The sequence below is a fragment of the Lutra lutra genome, chromosome 17 (genome assembly GCF_902655055.1).
Source record: "Lutra lutra chromosome 17, mLutLut1.2, whole genome shotgun sequence".
Taxonomy (NCBI): Eukaryota; Metazoa; Chordata; class Mammalia; order Carnivora; family Mustelidae; genus Lutra; species Lutra lutra.
The window spans coordinates 49,208,568-49,230,594 of NC_062294.1; the positions used below are offsets into that span (position 1 = coordinate 49,208,568).

The 22,027-nt window shown below is 49.1% G+C and overlaps 1 protein-coding gene across 1 annotated transcript; it reads left to right on the forward strand.

Annotated features, from left to right (window-relative positions):
• Positions 1–6,698: 6,698 nt before the first annotated feature.
• IGSF23 (immunoglobulin superfamily member 23) lies at positions 6,699–21,588 on the forward strand. The gene is made up of 5 exons (XM_047712482.1): positions 6,699–7,028; positions 14,128–14,454; positions 16,536–16,808; positions 18,846–18,999; positions 21,277–21,588. The coding sequence occupies exons 1-5, from the start codon at positions 6,965–6,967 to the stop codon at positions 21,308–21,310; spliced, it is 852 nt and encodes a 283-aa protein (XP_047568438.1). The 5' UTR covers positions 6,699–6,964; the 3' UTR covers positions 21,311–21,588.
• Positions 21,589–22,027: the final 439 nt, after the last annotated feature.

Sequence of the window (22,027 nt, forward strand, 5' to 3'; positions counted from 1 at the left end):
GCAGAAAGTTCAAGATCGGTGCTGGCTGAGTTCGTTTCTTCGGAGGCCTCTCTTTGGCCTGCAAATGGACATCTTGTTGCTGTGTCCTCAGATGGCCTTTGCCCTGTGTGCACATATCCCTGGTATGTTTTCGCCTTCTTATGGAAGTCCTGTTGGATTAGGCCTCCACCCTTATGACCTCATTTAAAGTTAATTACCTCTGGGTAATTGAGCCTGGCTGGCTCAATCAGTTAAGTGTCTGACTCTTCATTTCAGCTCAGGTCGTGATCTCAGGTTCATGAGATCAAGCCTCATGCTGGGCTCCATGCTCACCATGGAGTCTGCTTGAGATTCTCCCTCTCCCTCCACTCCTCTCCATCACTTATGTGCTCATGCACATGCTATAAAAAAAAAAAAAGTTAATTACCTCTTTAGAGGTCCTGTCTTCAACACAATTACATTGAAATTTGGGGCTTCATCATATGAATGGGGCTGGGGACCACAATTTAGTCCATAACACCTTTAAAATCTGGACTGTGTGTCTTTTTTTTTTTTTGCTTTTGAATTTTCTTTTATTTCTTTAATTTTATTTTTTCAGTGTTCCAAGGTTCATTGTTTATGCACCACGCCCAGTGCTCCATGCAATACATGCCCTCCTTAATACCCACCACTAGGCTGACCCTTCCCCTCACCCCCTCCCTTCCAAAACCCTCAGTTTCTTTTGTGGAGTCCAGTCTCTCATGGTTCCTCTCCCCCTCCGATTTACCCTAATTCACTTTTCCTTTTGGACCGCATCGCATGTCTTAACTCATAATCTGTCGCCCTTGCTAGTAATATCTACATCAACAGCACTCCCTTTTCCTGAAAAGTACAAAGACTTGGGCATTTTCGTTGTCCCTTCTCTCTTCTCCTACCCTCGAGGAGCTAAAAAGAGCATCATAATTCTGCTAGACCTTCTTATTCAAACAAATAGTGTCATGTCACTTAAATTCATGTTTTCCTCCCATTGATTTACGGGCTGGGGCTCAAACAGCGACGTGAGAAAATTGCTTTCACATGAAATGCTGGTGCGCCTGTATTTTCTAAATGTTGGGAGTAGGTCTGGTGCTGTGACATTGTTGTGCATCTGATTTGATTTAGGACTGGACTGATTCCAATTCTGAGAGGTTCAAGAGGACAGACCCAGCCCAGGGAAAGAGAGCTGGCTGGGTTCTCTCTGATGGGAAGGAAAAGGAAGCCGATTCCATCACGCCCCCCAGGCTGAAGATCTGAAGCTGCCAAACGGACCCACTGGGGGAGCTGCTATCACCACCTCCTAGAACAGTGGGGACTCAAAAAGCTGCTACTACTGGAATTGTTGGCTCCAGAACCACGCCACGCTTGCTGGAGTCACAGAGATAAGAGCCTCTCAAAACGCACAAAGCCAGTCACTGGTGGTGCCCCAGAAAAAGACACCAGCCTCTCCACCACTGTGCTTGTCAGAATCTGTGGCAGAAACATCTTAAGCTCGGCCCCCACTTCACTTCTCCTTTCCAAATCTCACGAAGTATGTCACATTGGCAGAACCCTGGCTTCGAGGGAAGTGAGGAAGTGTGGTTTTAGCTTCCCGGTCTCTGTAGCACGGAAAAGCACACCAGAAGAAAGAAGGCTTGAGCCAACAAATTCACAGTCTAAAACCCCTGGGACATTTTCTCTTCAGCTTCCTACATCCAGGGGGAAACCCAAATCTGGTCTTTTCTCAGCCTAAGTAGGGCCTGCTTTGCAGAAAAAGCTCCAGATAATCTCGATTTCTTTGCACCTATTTTTCTACCAGTAACTGGGCAGAGACTTAAAATCTCAATGAATATCACCTTTCATCCTGGCCTAATGGCAGAACCAATAGAGAGAGAGAGAGAGAGATGCAGAAGTAAAAGAGAGAGAGAAGGCAACATGTTGGCTTTATTACCTGAACAATAAAGAATACAGGAAACCTAAGTGAGCTATGTGGCCCAATGGACTTGCCACTGCCCCCCTCTTTTCTGCTCCCTTAAATTGAGCAGCTTAATTTAGGATATAAATTTGGCTGTGTATGACAGTCAAAATAAGAATAGCTTTAGTTACATACAAATACATGGAAATGTATTCTCTCTGCTGTAACAGTGCAACCGCTCTGTTCTGTGAAGGTGTCAGGAGCCTGGGCTCTTCCATCCTGTTCTTGGCCATCCCTATGGAGTTGCGCTTGTCCCCATGGTCCAAGATACCACATCACCTCGTCCCCACCCTGGACCGAAGGAAGGGAAAACAAGAAAGGAGGGGCCCAGTCCTTTAAGGGCATGACCCCAAAACTGCACTTCTGCTCACACCTCGTTGACCAGAACCTGGCCTCCAGGCCACACTTGCTGCAAGGGAGGCTGGGAAATATAGTCTTTATTCCAGGCAAAAAGGGGCCCAGCGAAAACTTCTTTAACTGTGAAAGAGGGAGCTAATATATCAGGGGTGTGGGCACCACTAGTTTCTCTCCCATATAATCTTACTTCCAGTAGGCCCTTTATCATGTGGCAGACCAAAATGGACACTTTTTAGAGAAAAGCAAATCCAAAAATGGAGGGAGGGGGTCTGAGCCATGCAAGCTCAGTTTCCTCTCCCAGACTCATCAATTTCATAACAAGGAAGTGGGACATAAGCCATAGCCTTATTCCAACTCCAGGTTTCTAACTGGGGCACTACTGGCGTTTTAAGTGAGACAAGTCTGTGTCACAGAGAACAGTCCCTCCTATTACTGCAGGACGTTTAGCCCAGTCAACACCAGTACTGTTCTGGCCTCAAGCATGGTGACAACCAAAATGTAGACAGATATTTCCAACCCCCCTGAAGGCGCTGGGGCACCAGTCCTTCCATGGAAACAGGAAACACATGGGATAGGACCTCACTCTATCCAAACCTAGCCCTGGCGGGATACAGGGTCCTTTCGGCCTTCCAGCTGCCTTTTACAATTCATCTTTGTCCAGAGCCCCCCAGTACTGGCTATTTGTCCTGTTATTAGTGAAATGATACTTTACTGCTCCCCTCTAACACATCACACCCTTGCACATGTGCGCATGCGCGTGCACACACCCGCATGCCAAGAGACCTGAACGATGATGTTGCCAGCAATACAGGACCTAATCTGTGCCTCAGGAAACTCATCATCCCAGGACCGGAGGAAGTGAAGCTGGCTTGGAGTGAGTGTGCCTTACCAGGGTTTGGCTTTGGACTCTCTCCTCCAAGTGGAACTCATGTTCTTTTTTCTTTTTCTTTTTTTTAACTCTAGACATTATTCGAATTTCACCAATTTTTCCATTAATGTCCTTCTTCTGTTGCAGGACCCCATCCAGGATCCCATGTCGCATTTAGTTTTCATGTCTCCGGAGTCTCCTTTGTGACAAGTTCTCAGTCCTACCTTATTTTTTCATGGTCATGATCATTTTAAGGAACACAGGGTATTTTGTAGAATGTCCCTCCATTTGGGTTTGTCTAAATTTTTCTCACACTTAGACTGGGGTTCTGGGTTTGGGGGTGGGGAGAATACCATTAGGTGAAGTGGTTCTTCTTCTCCTCCTCCTCTTCCACATCGTTCTCCTCCTCCCCCTCCTTTTTCTTCTCCTCCTCCCCTTTGTTCCCCAACACCCCCTCCCCTTTCTTCCTCCTCCTCTTTTCCTCCTCCGCCTTCTTCTTGAAGTATCCTTCTTATCATATTACTTCAGGGCCTACATAATATTCACATGACATCACTAGCCAGGTTGAACTTGCTCCATTGGTTAAGCTATCTGACTCTAACGAAAGAGAATGACTCATTAGATGTTGTATCTGCCATTTGCATGCTGTTTTCCTACTTGATTAATCCCTTCCCCAAATTATCTATGGGTGTGATGATGATTTGTTATGATTTCTGCAAATGTTACTTAGCTATTTCCTGGAGTACCAGCAAGGGTTGATTTCAACTTCATCTGACCTTGACTGGACGATAAAGACAAGCTACGTATATGTCTGTTCCTTGTCTTTTTTCTTTAAATAATTTTTAAAACTTTTAATGGTTTTTTTTAAAAAAGCTCATGAAATAAAATTTACCATCTTAACCATTTTAAAGGTACAGCTCAGCAGTAAGTATCTTCATATCGTTGTGCAACAAATCAGGGCTCATGTTCTTTCAGCGACACACCCAAATTTGTTGCAGTTATGTGGACAGATATGTTTCATTTCATCATTATGTTTTTGCTGTCATCTGCAATGATGAAAGTAGCCTATTAGTGTGTAATTTTGTGGGTGGTGGTGTTTAAAAACTGAGTTGAGCTTATTTAAGTCGTTTTAAAGTCAGATATTGAGTAAATAAATAAAAGTGCAGATGGGGTGTGACTATGGAAGGAATTAGGATGTGGTATAAGAAAGGCTGAGGTTTGGGAAACGCAGACTGCTAAATCCTCCTCCTCCCCCCAGGGCATCCCTTACCCGTCCTCAGTTTCCACTAGATCCCAAACCACGTGCTCTAAAAAAAACTCTGTTTTTCACCTTTCCTTTCCTTCAGAGTTCCTTTGGAAGCATGTAACTAAATCCCAAATCAAACTTCCATGAAGATTGATGGGAATCTATAGCCTCAGATGACACAAAAGCTGAAAGATTAGACCAGCTTCAGGCACAACTGGATCTAGCTGCTTAAATGATGTCATCAGAAATATGTTCATCTATTCGCTATGCTTTCTTCTGTGTTGGCCTCCTTCTAGGCAGCCTTTGTAGCCATGGTGGAAAGAAAGCCACAGCTGCTCCACATTTAGGTCCCTTCAGCTTTGCAAGGCAGACAGAAAGAAAATACTTTATTCCCCAGAGTTCCAATAGAAGTCCTCTGTTTAATTTTCCTGGGCCTGTGTGGGCGGTGCGCCCTATCACAGAAACACGGGGTTGAAATGCTCTTATTGGCTAGGCTTGGGTCACGTGCCCAACCCTCCCCCAATCACTGTGATTGGAAGAAGAAATGCTCTGATTAGCCAGACCCAGGCCTCCTCTCCCTGGAACCGTGGGAAGGCTGGTTTCTCAAAGCAAAATCCAGATGCTGTTACCCCAATAAAAGAGGCAGTAAGCTAGATAAGCTGGAACCCCAGACTCCTCATCCACGGATGGTTATTAATCGTGTTGCAAATATTTGCTTATCACCCGCTGGTAGTCCTGTGGCCTGGTTAGTCGCCCCAGCAAGGCCTCATAAAAGTCATAACAAAAGGCAGTGTGGGTAATGCTAATAAAGATATCACCAAGTCACTTGATAAAGACTATTTTCAAAGACTTGTGGGTGAAACTTTGCCCAAGAGAAGAAACCTGGACCTCACCAGGAGGGGAAAGCATGAGCTGCTGAGTCAGATAGGAGTTCAAATTCCAACACTTCCCATGACACTCACTCACTTATTCATTGTTCATTCACTATTAAAAAAAAAAAATTACTGAGCACCCATGATATGCCAGGCACTGTCCTAGACAATGTGGACACAGCCAGACAAAATCTGGACAAAACCCCTAAACCCCTACCCTCCTGATGTTCTAAAGATGGTGTGGGAATGGGGAGATAAAAGAATAAACAAGTGAATGAAGAAATGAATCATTTCAGACAGTAGCAATTTTTGGAAAGAAAAGAAAACAGTGTATCTTGCCAGCAAGAAGCTGGGGTTTCCCCTGGTGCAGGCATTAGGGAAGGCCCTTTGGAGGAGTTGCTATTTGATTTGCGAATGGAACAATGAGACGAAATCAGTCATGAGATGACTTGTGAAAGGTGCTAAGGCAAGACAGCAGCAAGTGCTAAGGACCTGAGGTGACTCCATCCAAGAACTGACAAAAGCCATTGTGAATAGCTGTGTGAGGTTAGGTGAATTACTTAGCCTCTGTGAGCCACTGGAAAGAGGACGATCATTCTGACTCCCCAAGGTTGCTATGAAGATTCAATTAAACAACAATCCTTAAAGGTCAAGTGCTGTGCCTGGCATATGGTAGATGTCCAATAAACGCCAGCTATCTGTTTGAGTGATACAACTATTGAGGAGGAAAGAATGGGTCCAAAGGATGAGAGAATGGAGCTTTTGTGGCTTATCCTTCCAGAATCCAAATTCAGGATATAGTATGAGCAAGGCCCCAAGGGCTTTTGAACATGCCTCCAGGACATCCTGGATACCAACAATACTTCGCATTATTATTTTTTAAGATTTTATTTATTTATTTGATGGAGAGAGAGAGATCACAAGCAGGCAGAAAGGCAGGCAGAGAGAGAGGGGGAAGCAGGCTCCCCGCTGAGCAGAGAACCCGATGCGGGGCTTGATCCCAGGACCCTGAGATCATGACCTGAGCCAAAGGCAGAGGCTTAACCCACTGAGCCACCCAGGCGCCCCAATACTTCGCATTATTTTAATAGCTATTGCCATTCATCGAGCACCTACTCTATGCCAGGCCCTCTGCTGGGCATCTGATGTCCCTGGGCCCCCCTGACTCTGAGGCAGGCACTATCGTCAGCACCCTCATTTTACAGAGGAGAAAAGTGGAGACTCTGAGCTGATAGTCATGGAGTCTGGAGCCAAGTCAGGAGGCAAGAGAAGCCCCTGCCACCTCCTACGTGATGACCTTTGGCCATTCCTCTCTGGTGTGAAGTGACAGAGGCGGGACAATTCTGCCCCACCCTCCATCTTCATCATTCTCCACGGCAGAAGGGCTGGAAAAGGGGGGCAGGGAGGGAAGAGAGCAAAACCGCAGAACCTCTCCTCCCAGAATCCCATCCCTGCGTGTTCCCCACCCACCACTACCATTAACCCAGTGATGGAGAAGAGTGCAGGTCTGGGAGGTGAATCCCCAGCCAAGAGCAGGAGCCAGGCAGGGAAGCAGGGGTGTGGCCAGGACAGGGGCAGGGCCAAAGTCACATACTTGACTGTGAAGTCTAGAAGGCCCCACTCCTGACAGGGTGACCTCCCCTGCGCGACGCCACACCTGGACAGAACGCGGCATGAGGTGTCCTCTGGACGCCAGACGGGGCCACAGCCCTGCCTGGAAGGGGCTACTTCTAACAGGTGCGTAAGGAACAATGGGTTCACCCACAGGTTGGGGACAGGGAGAGGACACCCCCAGGGAAAGTCTCTGTCCAAGTCAGAGTTGCCCCCTCTCAGAGCTCTGCCTCTAGTCAGTTGAAAGAGGCACAAGAGCTCTTGAGGTCCCCCCAAGAAGGGGGGGGGTGTGCTCTTTTTATTTATTTTTTTTTTAAAGATTTTTTAGCGACACAGTGAGAGAGAGAACACAAGCAAGGGGGGCGGTGGGAGAGGGAGAAGCAGGCTTCCTGCTGAGCAGAGAGCCCGATGCGGGGCCCAATCTCAGAACCCTGGGATCATGACCCGAGCTGAAGGCAGACACTTAACAACTGAGCCACCCAGGTTTGACCCTTTTTACCAAGGAAAGAAGTGAGGCCCAGAGAGGGGCAGAGTCACCTGTCCAAGATTGCAGGCTGGGGAGGGGAGAATCAGAACTCAGGACCAGGACCACCCCCACCCAGCCCTTTTTCACTGAGCACCATGGCTCACCCCAGCTAGCTACCTTTAATAATAATTTTTAAATAATAATAATAATAAGATAAGGGCACCTGGCTGGCTCAGCTGGTTGAGTGTGGGATTCTTGGTTTTAGAGCAGGTCACAATTTCATGAGTCGTGGGATAGAGCCCCTCCTGGGGCACCACACTCATCACAGAGTCTGCTTGAAGATTCTCTCTCTCCCTCTGTACCTCCCTCCACTCACATGCTCTCTCTCTCAAATAAATAAGTAAATCTATTTTTAAATAATAATAATAATAGGGATGCCTGGGTGGCTCAGTCAGTTAAGCATCTGTCTTCAGCCGGGGTCATGATCCCGGGGTCCTGGGATGGAGCCCTGCTCCTGGCTCCCTGCTCAGTGGGGAATCTGCTTAAGACTCTCCTTCTCCCTCTGCCCCTCCCCCCTGCCTGTGCTCTTTCTCTCTCTCAAATAAATAAATAAAATCTTAAAAAATAATAATAAAATAAAGAGTCGTAATATCAAGAGGTCACGTGACTGACTTCTCCATGCCATTCTGTTCTAAGTGCTTTCATGTTGTAACATATAATTCTTAACCCTATGAAGCAATGGCTGGATGATCTCCACTCTATGGTAGGGGAAACTGAGGCACAGAGAGGTTATGTGCCTTCCCCAGGCCACCCAGCTTAGAAGTGGCAGAGGGAGAATTTGAACCCAGATGGTCTGGCTACCAAGAACACACTTTCCAAAGATGACACACACGCACCTCTCAGAAAGTAAATGAATTGCCTCCTTTTCCAGGTCTTAAAAGGTATGGTTCCACGTAGTTTCAAAACCCCAAACGCCACTCTATTTCAAGTTTCGCCTCATCCCCAGCTCAGGCCTGTGTCTGACTACAGTGAGATTGTAGTGGGACATGGTGGGCCTCGGGCCGATTTCTCTGTGTGTCCTTCCTCCCCACCCAGAGATGTGGTCCGTGGCCTCCTCAGGGCCATGGGCAGAGAGGAGGAAGGCAAGGAAGGGAGCAGGAAAGCTTCTATTTGGCTACTGTACTTGTAAAGAGTGAAGGCCTTCTGTATGGTTGAGGCACCGTTGCCGGATCTGTCGAGGGGGGGGACACTTTGAGGACCCTTGTCACTGCAGACTATGTTCCTGGGGCTCCATGAACTGGGCCCCACTAGAGGCTTACCACCATCTTCCAGTGCCCTCCAGCCTCTTTCTGCCAAGGTCAGCCCCTTGGGAGCCCCGTCCCATGAGGGTCTTTGCCAGACAGCCTCCACCTGGCTCCCTGCGGAGGCATCCGCCACTGCCTCATGGGAAACACGAGGACACCTCTGTTGTCCCACGGAACGCTGGAGGCGTGGGTCATTTCCACTCTGGCCTCCATTCCCTCAGCCCCGCAGGCCCTTCCCTCTCCATCCCTCACTTGGAGACCTAGAGGTCTAAGTCCCTGCAAATTCCAGCTGATGCATTTCTAGTTCCCCGGGACAGTTTCCCTTGGAGCCGCCCTCACTTGGCCTGGGGAGGAGGAAAGCCCCAGGACTCCCCTCACCCCTGGGGGGAGGGCTCGAAGTTCATTCTCAACTCTCCCCCAGAGAGCCTCACTCTGGGCCTCCCCCTCTTCTCCAGGGGCTCTTGGCCTCCATTCCAGTAGACTGGCAAGGGCTGGAGTGGCCGATGCCGGCAGAGCTAGTGACGTAATCCCTGTTTTGAGACCTCAGCCAGGCATGGAGGTTCTCGTCAGCTGCTCTTCCGCCCTCAGCCTCTGGGACCTCTGTGGAAATTTTGAGAGCCCGAGGAAGTCAAGTATAACATCTCGCCTGTGTCTCTATATTTAACTGCCGATTCGGGAAGTGTCCCTGACTAAAATAGCCACGCTCCTAAAACCTAAGAGTTCTGGAATCATCTCGATGGTTCCACCTCTGAAATTCCATCCTTCATCCTGCAGACTTAAAATATATGTGTGTGTATATATATATATATAATTTATATAATACCTGAATGAGACTGTCCCCAGCCCTGAAAATTCATGATCTCACTGAATGTCAGACACTGCTGGGAAATGATTACTATCAAGCACCTTCCTTGAGGTGAGTGGGGAAACTGAGGCTCAGAGCCCAGAAATAATAAGTGGCAGAGTCAGGGTTACAAACCAGGCTCCAGTGGCCTCCAAGTCTCCAAGTGAAACCACGATTCTTTTTTTTTTATTATTTTTTAAAAGATTTTATTTATTTATTTGACAGACGGAGATCACAAGTAGGCAGAGAAGCAGGCAGAGAGAGAGGGGGAAGCAGGCTCCCCGCTGAGCAGAGAGCCGGATATGGGGCTCTGATGCCAGGACCCTGGGATCATGACCCTAGCCAAAGGCAGAGGCTTTAACCCACTGAGCCACCCAGGCGCCCCTGAATCCATGACTCTACAGCAGCTGAAGGAAGGGTCCCCAAGATGGGAGGTCTCCTTAAGGAGCCTTGGGGACACTCGTGGAATCACCAGGGACCTGCAATGGTGTCAGAGTCAGAACTTCACCCCCGACTGCAGACCCGGTGACCTGAGATCTTCCACTTCAATTGCTTATTCAACAAACACCCCTGCTCTCTTGGGGCTCATGGTCCAGAGAAAAGACCAGAGTGGGTAGGGTAGGAATGTTGGGGCCCAAAGAAGACGAAGCTGGGGAGGCGCTGGCCAGGGAAGACCCTTCAAAATAAGAGCTCAGGGAAATGTGATGTCACTTTTGCAAACTGCATCCCTGTGCCCTCTGTTTCATAAAAGGGTAAGAATGCAGATTTTTTTCCATCAAAAAAAAAGCGACACCCTGAGAGCTCTCATCACTCCATCTGCTGAGGTCCCTGCCCGGACACTGTAGCGTCCATCACCAAGCATCCCTGAGGGTCAGGGAGGGGTTCAGAAGGGGGGTGCCTGGGCTGAACCTGGAATCACAGCTGGATGAAGAGATTCTAGGTAGGGGGACCCACGCGTGCCAAGGCCTGGAGGCCGGGGCAACTGCACAGAGCTCAGTCTGCCTGATGCAGTGAGGGAAGAGTGGTAAGACGGGCGTGGAGATGTAGGAGGGTGCTAGGTGAGGGGATCTGTGCTGTGTTCTGAGAGCACTGGGGAGCCACGGAAGGCTTATGAGCAGGGGAACAGAAAAGTCACACCAGGGGTGCCTGGGTGGCTCCGTGGGTTAAGTGTTTGACTCTTGATTTGGCTCAGGTCATGATCTCACAGTTGTGAGATCAAGCCCCGTGTGGGGCTCCGTGCTCATCGGAGGAGGCCACTTGAGATTCTCTCTCCCTCTGCCCCTGCCCCAACTCTCTCTCAAATAAATAAATCTTTTTTTTTAAGATTTTATTTATTTATTTGACAGAGGGAGACACAGCGAGAGAGGGAACACAAGCAGGGGGAGTGGGAGAGGGAGAAGCAGGCTCCCCGCTGAGCAGGGAGCCCAATGTGGGGCTCAATCCCAGGATCCCAGGATCATGACCTGAGCTGAAGGCAGATGCTTAACAACTGAGCCACCCAGGCACCCTGAAATAAATCTTTTTTTAAAAAGAAAAACATACCAGTTGCCCACTCAGAGATAAAAATCAGTGGAGGTACGACAGGGGCAGTGAGGCCCACCCACCCAGAATGCCCTATAACAGTGTCCTATATTTCTGATCCTTAAAATGTAACCACTTATTGTATTGGGTTTTTTTTTTTTCATCCTTAAAAAAGTCATATTTACAGCACACCGAGGACTTGCGATTACAGAAGCAAGAACGGTTAACAGTGATGGTAATGATAACGATAATGTCAAGCATTGATCTGGCTGTCACCTAGTTGGGACACCGTTCTAAGCCCTTTACAAGCATAAGATCAGGGCTTTTCAACATCGACACTACTCGCATTTGGGGTCCAGTGCTTCCTTGTCACCAGGGCTGTCCTGAGCATGGTAGGAGGCAGAGTAGCCTCCTTGGCCTCTACCCACGGGGTTCCAGTAGCAGCCCCCCCACCATCATGACAACCAGAAAGACTTCTAGATATTGCCAATGTCCCCTGCGGGGAGCACATCATCCCCAGTTGAAAATCACTGGAGGCATTATTATTCCCATTTTATAATAAGGAAACTGACGCTCAGAGAGGATAAGTAACTTTCCCAAAGTCACTAGAGTTAATAAGTTTCAGGACATGCACACTGGCAGTGCAGTTCTGGATCTTACACTCCGGTGTGTGTGCATTTGTGTGTGTGTACGTGTGTGTGTGCATGTATGTGTAAAAGACTACTGAGAACATTTATGCTTTCTTATTTCCTTTATTCAAACTTTAATTTTTGAATGGGTTGTACGTTCCAACGCTTCAAATCCCAAAGATATAGAAAAGACCTTGTGACGTCTCTGTCTACTTACCCAGTACCTCTGACCCTTCTCTCCCCGCCGTCACACACAGAGAGCCACTGTTTTTGTGTTTCCGGGATTCCTTTGCATGTTTATAAGAAATGCAACTATATATTTACTTTTCTTTCGTTTTTACACCAAAGGTAGCACATCATAAGAACTAGCCAGCAGCACACATTTGTTTCTTAACTACATACCCTGGAGCTCTTTCCTTCTCAGTTCATGCCATTCTGGAGTTCTTCCTCCTCCTTTTGTACGGGTATATCATTCCACTGTGTGGACGGACCATAACTTATTAAACCGGCTCCCTATGGGTGGGCACGTGGGTATTTCCAATCCTTAGCCATTATAACTAAGGTGTAGCAAAAGAAACCTGCCCATTAGTCATTTTATATTGAGAAAGTGTATCTGTAGAACACATTCCCTGACATTTAATTTCAGGATCAAAGGATACAGAGGGGCACCTAGGTGGCTCAGTTGGGAAAGTGTCTGCCTTGGGCTCACGTTACAATCTCAGGGTCCTAGGATCGAGTCCCATATTGGGCTCCCTGCTCAGCAGAGAGTCTGCTTCTCTCTCTGCCTGCTACTCCTCCTGCTTGTGCGCACTCTTTCTCTCTCTCTCTCTCTCTCTCTGTGTCAAATAAATAAATACAGTCTTTAGAAAGACGTATATAATAATAATATAATAATAATAATAATAACGTGCATTTCTCCTACCATGAGCACGACTGAGCATTTTCCCAATGTTGACACATCTGAATTTTCTTTTCTATGAATTGCCTACCCATATTCTTTGTATATGTTTCTGTTAGGTTGCTGATATTTTCTTACTGATATCTCAGAGCTTTTTACATATTAGTGAAATGAGCCCTTGGTCTTTGGGATCTGTTGCAAACCGTCTTTCCTGGTATGTCATTGTTCTTTTGATTGGTGGGTGGTTATTTGTTGTTGGTTTTTTTTTTTCCACTTGGCCAAAGTCTTTTACATTTTCACCTCAGTTGTTTCCGTCTTTTATGGCTGGACCGTGTTCTTACTGCAACAGCCACCAATCCAATGAGAGGCAGAAGACTGGGGTGGCTGAGTATGTGCAAAGGGTCTGAAGCCAGACTCCAAGGATTCCACTCCAAGCACTAAGCCACATGGAAATTTAATTAAAGGAAGTGAGAGCAACTGGGGATGATAGGGGCACACTCACCGTCTACTTTACTGACGGAATTTTGCCTGCCTGGTTGTGGATCACAGCTCTGCTTTTCCCACCTAGGACATCCTAGACAATGGTCTTCAGGTCTCTGAACTTCCATTTCCTCAGTCCTCCTGGGGGGTGTAATAGTTGTGTCATTCAGGGTTGAGGCAGGAAAATGGTCTACTCAAAAGGAGTAATGGTGGGGGAGGGTAAAAAAAGGGACTATTTGCAGAGATGTAGACAGGGCATAGATAAACCCATCTGAGATCGTGCAGCACCCAGAGGCTAGTCATGGCAGAAAGCTCTTACCTCCTCTGTGCTAGAAACCCTAAGAGGAAGACCAGACCCCCCCAAACCCAAAGACAATGGTATATGGAGAGGGACCAGGAGCTCTAATAGAGGGACACGGCTGACTGGTGTTGATGGAGGAGGGAGGGAGTTGGGGGACCAGCTACCTCAAGGTCACTCCCATTGGCAAAAGCCAACCGGAAGCAAAAGACACAGGGACCTGACAATGCAGATCAAAGAAGTCAGCCTTCCAGGAAGCAGAACAGGGCAGAGAAGGTCAGAAAATGGATCGGCAGGATTCCCTGAGTAATGTGTGCTTGGTGGCGTCAATGAAGGAGTAAGATAATAAAGGTTCAGTGCTTAGAACAGTGTCTGGCTTGTGGGAGGTTCTCAGTGAGTATTTCCTTTTATTTCTTTTAAGATTTCTTTATTTTAGAGAGAGAGAGAAAGAGAGAGAGAGAGAACAAGCAGGGGGAGGGGCAGAGGAAGAGGGAGAGAGAGAATCTTCAAGCAGACTCCCCGTTGAGTACGGAGCTCAAGCCCAGGACCCTGAGATCATGACCTGAGCAGAAGTCAAGAGTCAGACACGTGACCGACCGAGCTACCCAGGCGCCTCCACCCCCACCCCCCACCCCGTACACTCTCTCTGTTATCATCACTGTTTTCAACTCTCAATGTGCCACACTCTTTGCCAGCTCGGGAAGGGTTACTTGCTGGGGCAGCGTCTCGCCTTTGGTCCCATTCGCTCCCTCTGATCTCTCCTCTCCCTTCCTACCTCCTCCAAGGCATCCTGACCGCCTCCTGCACCTGTTCTGCCTCCTTGGAGCTGCCCACCCCTGCATCTCCAGATGCCCTGACTGAAGGAGCCAGTGCCCGCCTGCCTGTCCCCGGAAGCCCGAATGATGTTCTCTCCACTTCTTGGTTCCGAGGGCACAACGCCCAGCCAGAGACTATGATCTTCTCCCCTGAGGGCCTCCCAGGGCCCAAATACACAGGCCAGGAGACGCCGGACACCCAAAGCAGCCTGATCATAGGAAACCCGACAGCTCAAGATGCAGTGCTGGAAACCAACAGAGGACGCAGGAGTGCAACAGGGCAGATAGCTGACCTGGGTGAGTGGGGCCCAAAGGGACCGAGTTCTCAGGCAGAGAGACCAGTGTAGGCAAGGCTGGAGGGTCAACAGAGATCTGGGAAGCATAAGAAATTGGGAGCAGAGCCGTGTAGGGGGTGCGGGCCATGAGAGGCTTTGGGAGGTGGGCACAGCTGGTGGTCTGCAGCACTGACTGTGCAGGGCCTGAGATTTCCACTCAACAAAACACTTACCAGCGTTTATTCTTGCTTACGCATCAAATCCTCTTTCAGTGCTTCTCTGTCCTGGGTGAGGCTGGGCTCATGAGCAGAGACATGGGAGAATCCAGCCTAGGAGACAGGTAGGGCTCACCAGGGGAGGGGCCATCTGAGCCGGGACCTGTAAGCAGAGTAGGAGTTGGCCCCAGGCCGAGTGGGAGAAAGTGCTCCTACAGAGAGGTGAGCTGAAGTAAACACCAAAATGCAGGACAGACTGGCTCCAACTTACTAAGCTCTCACTACATACCAAACACAGGGGATTTCACAATGATCTGAGAAAGCAGATGCTCCAAGCACCAACCCCACTGCACAGGTGGGGAACTAAGACTGAGAGGTGATGTCAATAGCCTGTGGTCACCTAGAAGCCAAAGGCCAAGCTGGGATCTATAAGACTTTTTATGGTCTTAGAGCTTATCTCCTTCCCCCATGACCTCTCTAGCCCAGCACCATCTTCAGGGTACCAAATGGGGTAGAGGTCCCCCATGCCCATGCCATGCTCAGCCCAGAGCTTATGCAGACTCTGAAACCAGGACAGCCTTGCAAAGATGTGGTGTTCCACCTCTGACCAGCCAGGTGTCCTTGTAAATTTACTTCGCATCTGTGTACTTCAGTGTCCTCATCTATAAAACTGAGTCACAGTAGAACCTACCCCATAGGGTTGTTTTGAGGATCTCAGGAGTAAATCTGGTGTTCAGGCTTTGTTGATCATGACCCACCGTGAGAAATGAACTTCACATCATGACCCAGTGTATACGCATACACACATACACACACACACACACACGAGTAAGACACGTGTCATAAAATAAGTTATTGCTATGCACAATGCATTCTGATATTTTCTATATTATAGTTCATATCACATTTCAAACACTGATTATAACTTCCTAAATGATTTCGTCCAAGCATGGATGGGTCTCACTCACTCATAACCAGCCATGAGTTAGCATGTGTTTGGAATGGTGCCTGGCTCCTTGTAAGAGCCAGATCCAAGTAGATATTACATTGATTCTTGTTTCTACACCTGGAGTGCTCTTTCTCCTCCTGCAAGGCTTAGCTGAGACACCATCTCCTCCAGGAAGCCTTCCATGAGTTCCTGGTTGGATCTAAAGTTCTTTTCACTTTATCACATTGCACTGGAATTGGGAATCAGCTCAGTGGGGAGGCTCCCGACACTTACCATGACATCAGACTTCCAGGTCCAAATACTCACTGTGCCTCTCTGACCACAAAACCTGGGTCTAAGAACCCCTGGATCTCAAGTCTTTAACCTGGAAACAGAACTGTTATGGGTGCCCCATCTCTATAAAGAGGGTTCCCAGCAGCCAGTGGCACAGGTCCCAAGCCTTGGAGGCCCTCCCTTGACTCTTCTCTCTCTCTCTTTCTCCAATCTATCAGCAAATCCTGGGGGCTCTGCTTTCAAACTGATCCAGAATCCAGCCACTCCTTCCAGGTCCTTGGCCTTGCCCTGGGCCCGCTGAGGGATGGGCAGCTGGGATATTTATACACCAGTCCATGCCAGTCATAGCTCAGTGCCCTGGCTGGGCCCATCTCCCAATTCTCTGGCCTACTCCCTCCTTGGCCGGAGCAGGCTCTGGCAGCTGAAGAAAGTGCCCAGGCAACAGGTGCAATGTGGCCGTTGGACATGGTGAGGGTGAGGGGCTGGGACGGGGGTGCCAACAACTACGCTACGGCCCCGTGTCTGGAGCAGCACTGGACACCAATCAGGAACTCCAAACACACTTGTTGATGAATGAATGAATGAATGAATGAATGTTGGACAAGAGAAGTGCTTGGGCTCTGTGAGTGCTCCCCAACCACATGACCGTGCTCTCCATTCACACAGCCAGCTCCAACGGCGTGATGCTGCTGACATTCCCCTACGACTCTGAGGGCGTTATCCAGAGTGACCTAAACTACTCAGTGATCCTGGAGTGTCTGGCTTCTTCCATCACCCCCAAACCTGTGCTGCACTGGAGCTTCAATGGGGAGCCCTACCAGACTGGGGCTAGGCTGATCATCCGGAGGCTGTCCTGGGAGCATCTGGGCACCTACATGTGCACAGCCAAGAACAGCCAGGGACAGTACTCCTCCTCTCCTGTGACCCTCGTGCTGCCACGTGAGTCCCCCACTCCCACCCCAGACTACTGCCTCCTCGGTTGCATTGAGTCACTTACACAGCAGTCCCCTCTGAGTGCCTTTCTAGCCAAGATGTCGTCCTGTCCTTCCATCTGCCTGGCAGAGTGGGGACTATTAGCCCATTTTACAGAGGCTGCAGCTCACAGAGATGATCTCTAACGAAAGCTCAGCTCGGGATCTGGAATCAGTTGTTTGGGTCCCAGCTCCAACAATTTGTTGGCTATGTGAACTTGACTTCTCTAGGTCTCAGCACACATCTGCAACACACACACACAATGCAGGTGTTAAAGAGTGTTTCTGAGCACAGGCTTTGCAATTTGAATTCTGACTCCGCCACTTCCTAGCTGTGTGACTTTAGACCACTTCCTTGATTTCTCTGTGCCTCAGTGTTCTCGTCTATAAATTGGGAAAATAATAGCTCCCACCCCGAAATATAGCTGTGAGCATTCAATAAGGAGGCGAACAGCTTAAAGTCATAGTGCCCAGTGCTACTGAACGCTAGTGCTCAGAAAGCATGAGTTAGTATCATAGCTGCAATTACCATTATCCATATTATTATTAATTTTGTGACCATAACTATATGCGGTGGCATGTGTGGAGCCCCAGGTGGTAGCTGGCATCAAGAAAGTGGTCTGGGAGAGGGTTAAGCCTGGGTTCAATTCCCACCCTTGTGCCTTCCTGGCCAGGTGATTTAGGATAAGTGACATCCCTTCTCCGGGCCTCTGTTTCTTCCTGGGTGTAACAGGAAGTGACAACAGGGGTGACTCTGTATACCTCCTCATGACTGTCATAAGGAGCAGAAATAATACATGAGTGAGGCCAGCAGAACACCTGTTAGAAAGCAGGTGCTTTAAGGGTTCCTGGCCCGTTCACAAGGCCTTGTGAACTCAAGCCTACTTTAAAAAAGAAGAAGAAAGCAGGTCCTTTAGATAGCAGCTAGCCTCATGAATATTATTTTTCATGTACTTATGCATGGAGGACAAGAGGCCTGGAGTGAGCTAGAATGGTACAAAGAACCTGGCCAGTAGGGAAGCCAGGGAGGGATCTGGGCAGCAGGGAACACATGATCCAAGGTCTAGAGCATGGGAAGGGCAGGGGTGATGGAAGGTCTGGCTTGGCTGGGTCTCAGAGAACTGCTACTTCTTCCCAGCCAGGCTCCAGTAGGAGCTTCAGGATTTAGTTTGGGAGTGATTCACTGGGAGAAAAAAGGTTTAAATCCTGTAGCAGCAGGTGACTCTTGTATGTTCATTAAGAAAGACCCCCTTTATTCATTCATCAGCGGTACTAGAAATGTTTATTGGCTGCCTACTACATGACCACCCTGTACTGGGGGGTGCTGGGGACATTCTGGAAGACAGCCCTGGCCCTGTCATCAAGTAGTGATGTTTGAGTGAGGGACAGAGCAGTGGGGGACAGACCCTTCCACAAACAGTAATGGTCAGAGTGGGCAAGACTGGGGTGGGGGAGCCAAGGGATGTGGGACCCAAGGGGCCACCTGACCCAGCAAGTAGGTCAGGGAGGTCAGATGTCCCCCACTGGAGGAGGGGACATCTGAGCTGGAACTAGGATACATAAGAATTATCCAGGCCAAGGGAAGGAAAATGGCATAAATTGTATTCAGGCCAGGAGGTTGGAAAGAGAAGTGAACTTAGAAAATTGAGTAGAGTCCAATGGAACTAAGTTATAAAGGTGAGGAGAGAAGGAGGGCTGGCCAAGTGGCAGGGCATCAAAGGCTAAAATGAGGGATGCTTCCTCCCCAGGTCCTGGGAAGCCACAGAAAGGTTCTGAGCAGGGGAGGAACAGGGTCAAGTCTGATCTTTCCACAAACCTCTCCGACTTCTAGTTGTGGGGAAGTGGAGAGGGAGAGACTAGGGCAGGAGAGCCAGGAGGAGGCTGGAGTGGAGACCAGAGTGGGGAAGAGGGGGTAGACTGAAGACACATTTAGGGGGTGAAAGGGTGGGAGCGGGGCTGTGGAGGGAGGATGGCTCCTCCAGTCTTGCCCCTTCTTGGTCCCCAGAAGACAACGTGGATCCCACAGTCGCTGAGCCCATTGAGCCAGACCCCGTCCTCTCTGTGTCAGGAGGAGGTGCCATTGCCCTCCTCTTGGCTGGAAATGTGGGGGCCGCGATGCTGATAGGAGGCATAGGCTTCATCATTGTCCAAAGCATAAGGTATGTGCTGTCCTCCGCCCCTGTCCACTGCCTGACGCGCTCAGTCCCCACAAATCAGAGCTCACTCTGCAGCAAGGCAGAAGCCCAACTGGTAGCCTCATCCAAGAAGCTTTGGACTCAGGGAAGAGGATACAGACACTGATGCACCCACCCAACGTGACACTGGGGAGCAAAGAGACAGAGAAGGATTCTGGAGCTCATATGCCTAGGTTCAAACCCCAGCTCTATTCCTTACCCGCAGTGAGGCCATGGGCAAGTCACTCCTGTGGTCTGTGCCTCAGTTTGCCCATCTGCAAAATGCCATCCTCGAGGCTGTTGTGAGGATGAAACAAGGTAGTATTTCTAAAGTATCCACACCTGTGCCTGGGATGCGGTCCACACCATATTCATTCCTTCTACAAGTATCGACCCAGTGCACACTCTGCCCACACTGGAGAAACCATGGGAATAGCAGCAGGAAGTCCTGGACCTCATGAACTTGCATCTGAGTCAGAAACACCAGCAATTTCCACGATGACCAAGTAAAATATAGACAGCATGTTGGATAATGATGAGTGCTAAGCAGAGGAGTAAGGCTGGGAAGTAAGGCCAGGGTTGGGTGGGGAATGGTTTAACTAAGTCTGAAGGCCTCCCCAGAAAAGTGACATCTGAACAAAGACACTGAGCAAAGGAGGGATGGATGTCAGTGGATGTCTGGCAGAAGGCATACCCAGTGGGGTAAACAGCTGGTGCAAAGGCCCTGAGGTAGGATTTGCCTGGTGTGTTCAAGCCATAGCAAGCCACAGCGTGGCTGGAGTGTGCGAGGAATGGGAAGACAAATAGGCCATGAGATCAGAGAGGGAATGGGGGTAGGGGTGGAAAGACAGCATCAAGGTCTTGAGGGCCCTATAAAGACCTGGTTTGTGTTCTGAGCGACACAAAAGCCATGGACTTACTCTCTGACTTGCATTTCAATCCTAGATGTATTAGCTATTACTGTAATACTATAATATCTTACCATGTATTGAGTGTCTATTATGTGCTTGCTAAACATTATTCTATTTAATTTCCACAAGAGCTCTGCAGGTGTTAGGGAGGAGGGGGAGGAGGAAGGGCGGCTATAGATAAGAAAGAAACTTGTTTTTGTCAAAGAGGAAATTAAGGCTCAGAGAGAAGTGACTGGCCCCAGACCATACATCTAGAGAGGGTTTCATACCCAGAACCCTGCCTCACTCCTAATTATCGCCCCTCACCTCCACTGCCTCTTTTCCTGCCATAACAACACAAGCCTTCATAGTTTATGTACTACAACCTGACATTGTTTGCAAAGGCCTTGTCCATCAACAGGGAGAGGCTGGGGCCAGGTCTCCAGTCCCAGAGTCCCATGTGGAACCTTCCAGGGGTGGAGGAGGGCCAGGCTGTTGCCTGACACCCCCCCCCCCCGCATCATCCTCATCACTGTAGCAGCTGTAACTTCCCGGGGGTCCTCAGTAAGTGTCGAGAGCCTTCAAGTCACAGCTACTCTGAGGGACAGGGACGTTCTTGTCCTCATTTTCCAAGTGACTAAACCAGAGAAACTCACCTTGCCCAGGCACGCGCCTCTGACAAATGGCTCACCCCGAACCAAGCCCAGATCCACATCCAAAACCACGTTCTTAGAGAGGAAGCATGATGAGACATCCAGTCCCTGCCTCCACGGGCAGGGAGGAGGGGTCACTTCCAGTCCTCCCACCATTTTGGCCAAGGCGTACAAGGACGTATGAGGACGTACAAGGACATATGAGGACGTACGAAGACGTATGAGGACGTACAAGGACGAATGAGGGCGTACGAGGATGTACGAGGACGTATGAGGATGGACGGGAGTGATATCAACCAGGAGGAACCATCCTCTTCCAATCATGGGAGCTTTGGAGACGAGGTCATGAGGACAGGAGTGGTTGTCTTGCCCCTCCCAGTGGGGAAGAGCAGTGCTGGGGAAAGGGGATATGGGCTCAGGGGGAGCCCCACACACGTTCGCCACACCCACCCACGGCCATGAGAGCTCCCTGTTGTTTGCAGTTAAGGCCATGGGCTCTGAAGCCAGGCTAACCCTCTGCCTTATCAGTAAAACAAGGTTAGTAGGAATTACTATTAATACTATTACCTCCAAGGGAAGGTGCGCGGATTACACGACACGGTAGGAGTGAAACACGGCAAATAGTGCCTGGCGGTGGTAAACCTTTCATAAATGTCTGCCACATTAATGATGACGATGATGATGATGATGGCGATCGATCTCTCTCTCTCTCATTATAGGTCTAACAGACAAAGAATACGGTCATGCTGCTGAAGTGGGCCCTTGTCTGTCAGCATCAGAGGTGATGCTGGGAAGGGCAACGAGAGCATCCTGGGGCTGGGACAAGATGAAGTTCCTGGGGGCTCCAGATGAGACCTCCTCCGTCCTGATGATTTGTCTTTGGGATGTTCCCATCTTGCTGAGCGTCCCAGAGACTGCCTTTCTCTCCCTCACCCCAGCTGCCGGTGCCCCATCTGCCTAGCTCACCAAATCCCTGGAAGCCACCTACACAAGTAGTCCATACTTCATAAAATTCATGGGCTGAAAGCAAAGGATACTTCCTTAAGTGGTTCAATAAAAACAAAAGGAGGAATTTAATACAAGGATCCGGGAAGATTTAAAAACTAAGGACCTATCAGTTAGCACTTGCTGTGTAACAAACTACCTCTCCCCCCGGACCCCCAGTTTAATGGCTTGAAAAGACAGCCATGGGTTTAGCTTACAATTTTTGTACAATTTGGGGCTGCGTTCGGCTGAGCCATTCTTCTGGTCTCTGTTGGGCCCACTCATGCACCTGTGATGAGTTGGCAATCACCCAGGGACTGTCTGGACTAGGACAATTGTCTAAAATAATTCACCTGTCCTCCACATCATCTCTCATTCTGGAGCAGGCTGACCCAAGCTTGTTCACATGACAGAGGGAGGATTCCAGGAGTAAGATCAGAGGGGCAGTGCCTCTGAAGGCCAAGGTTAAGAATGGCAGTCATCATT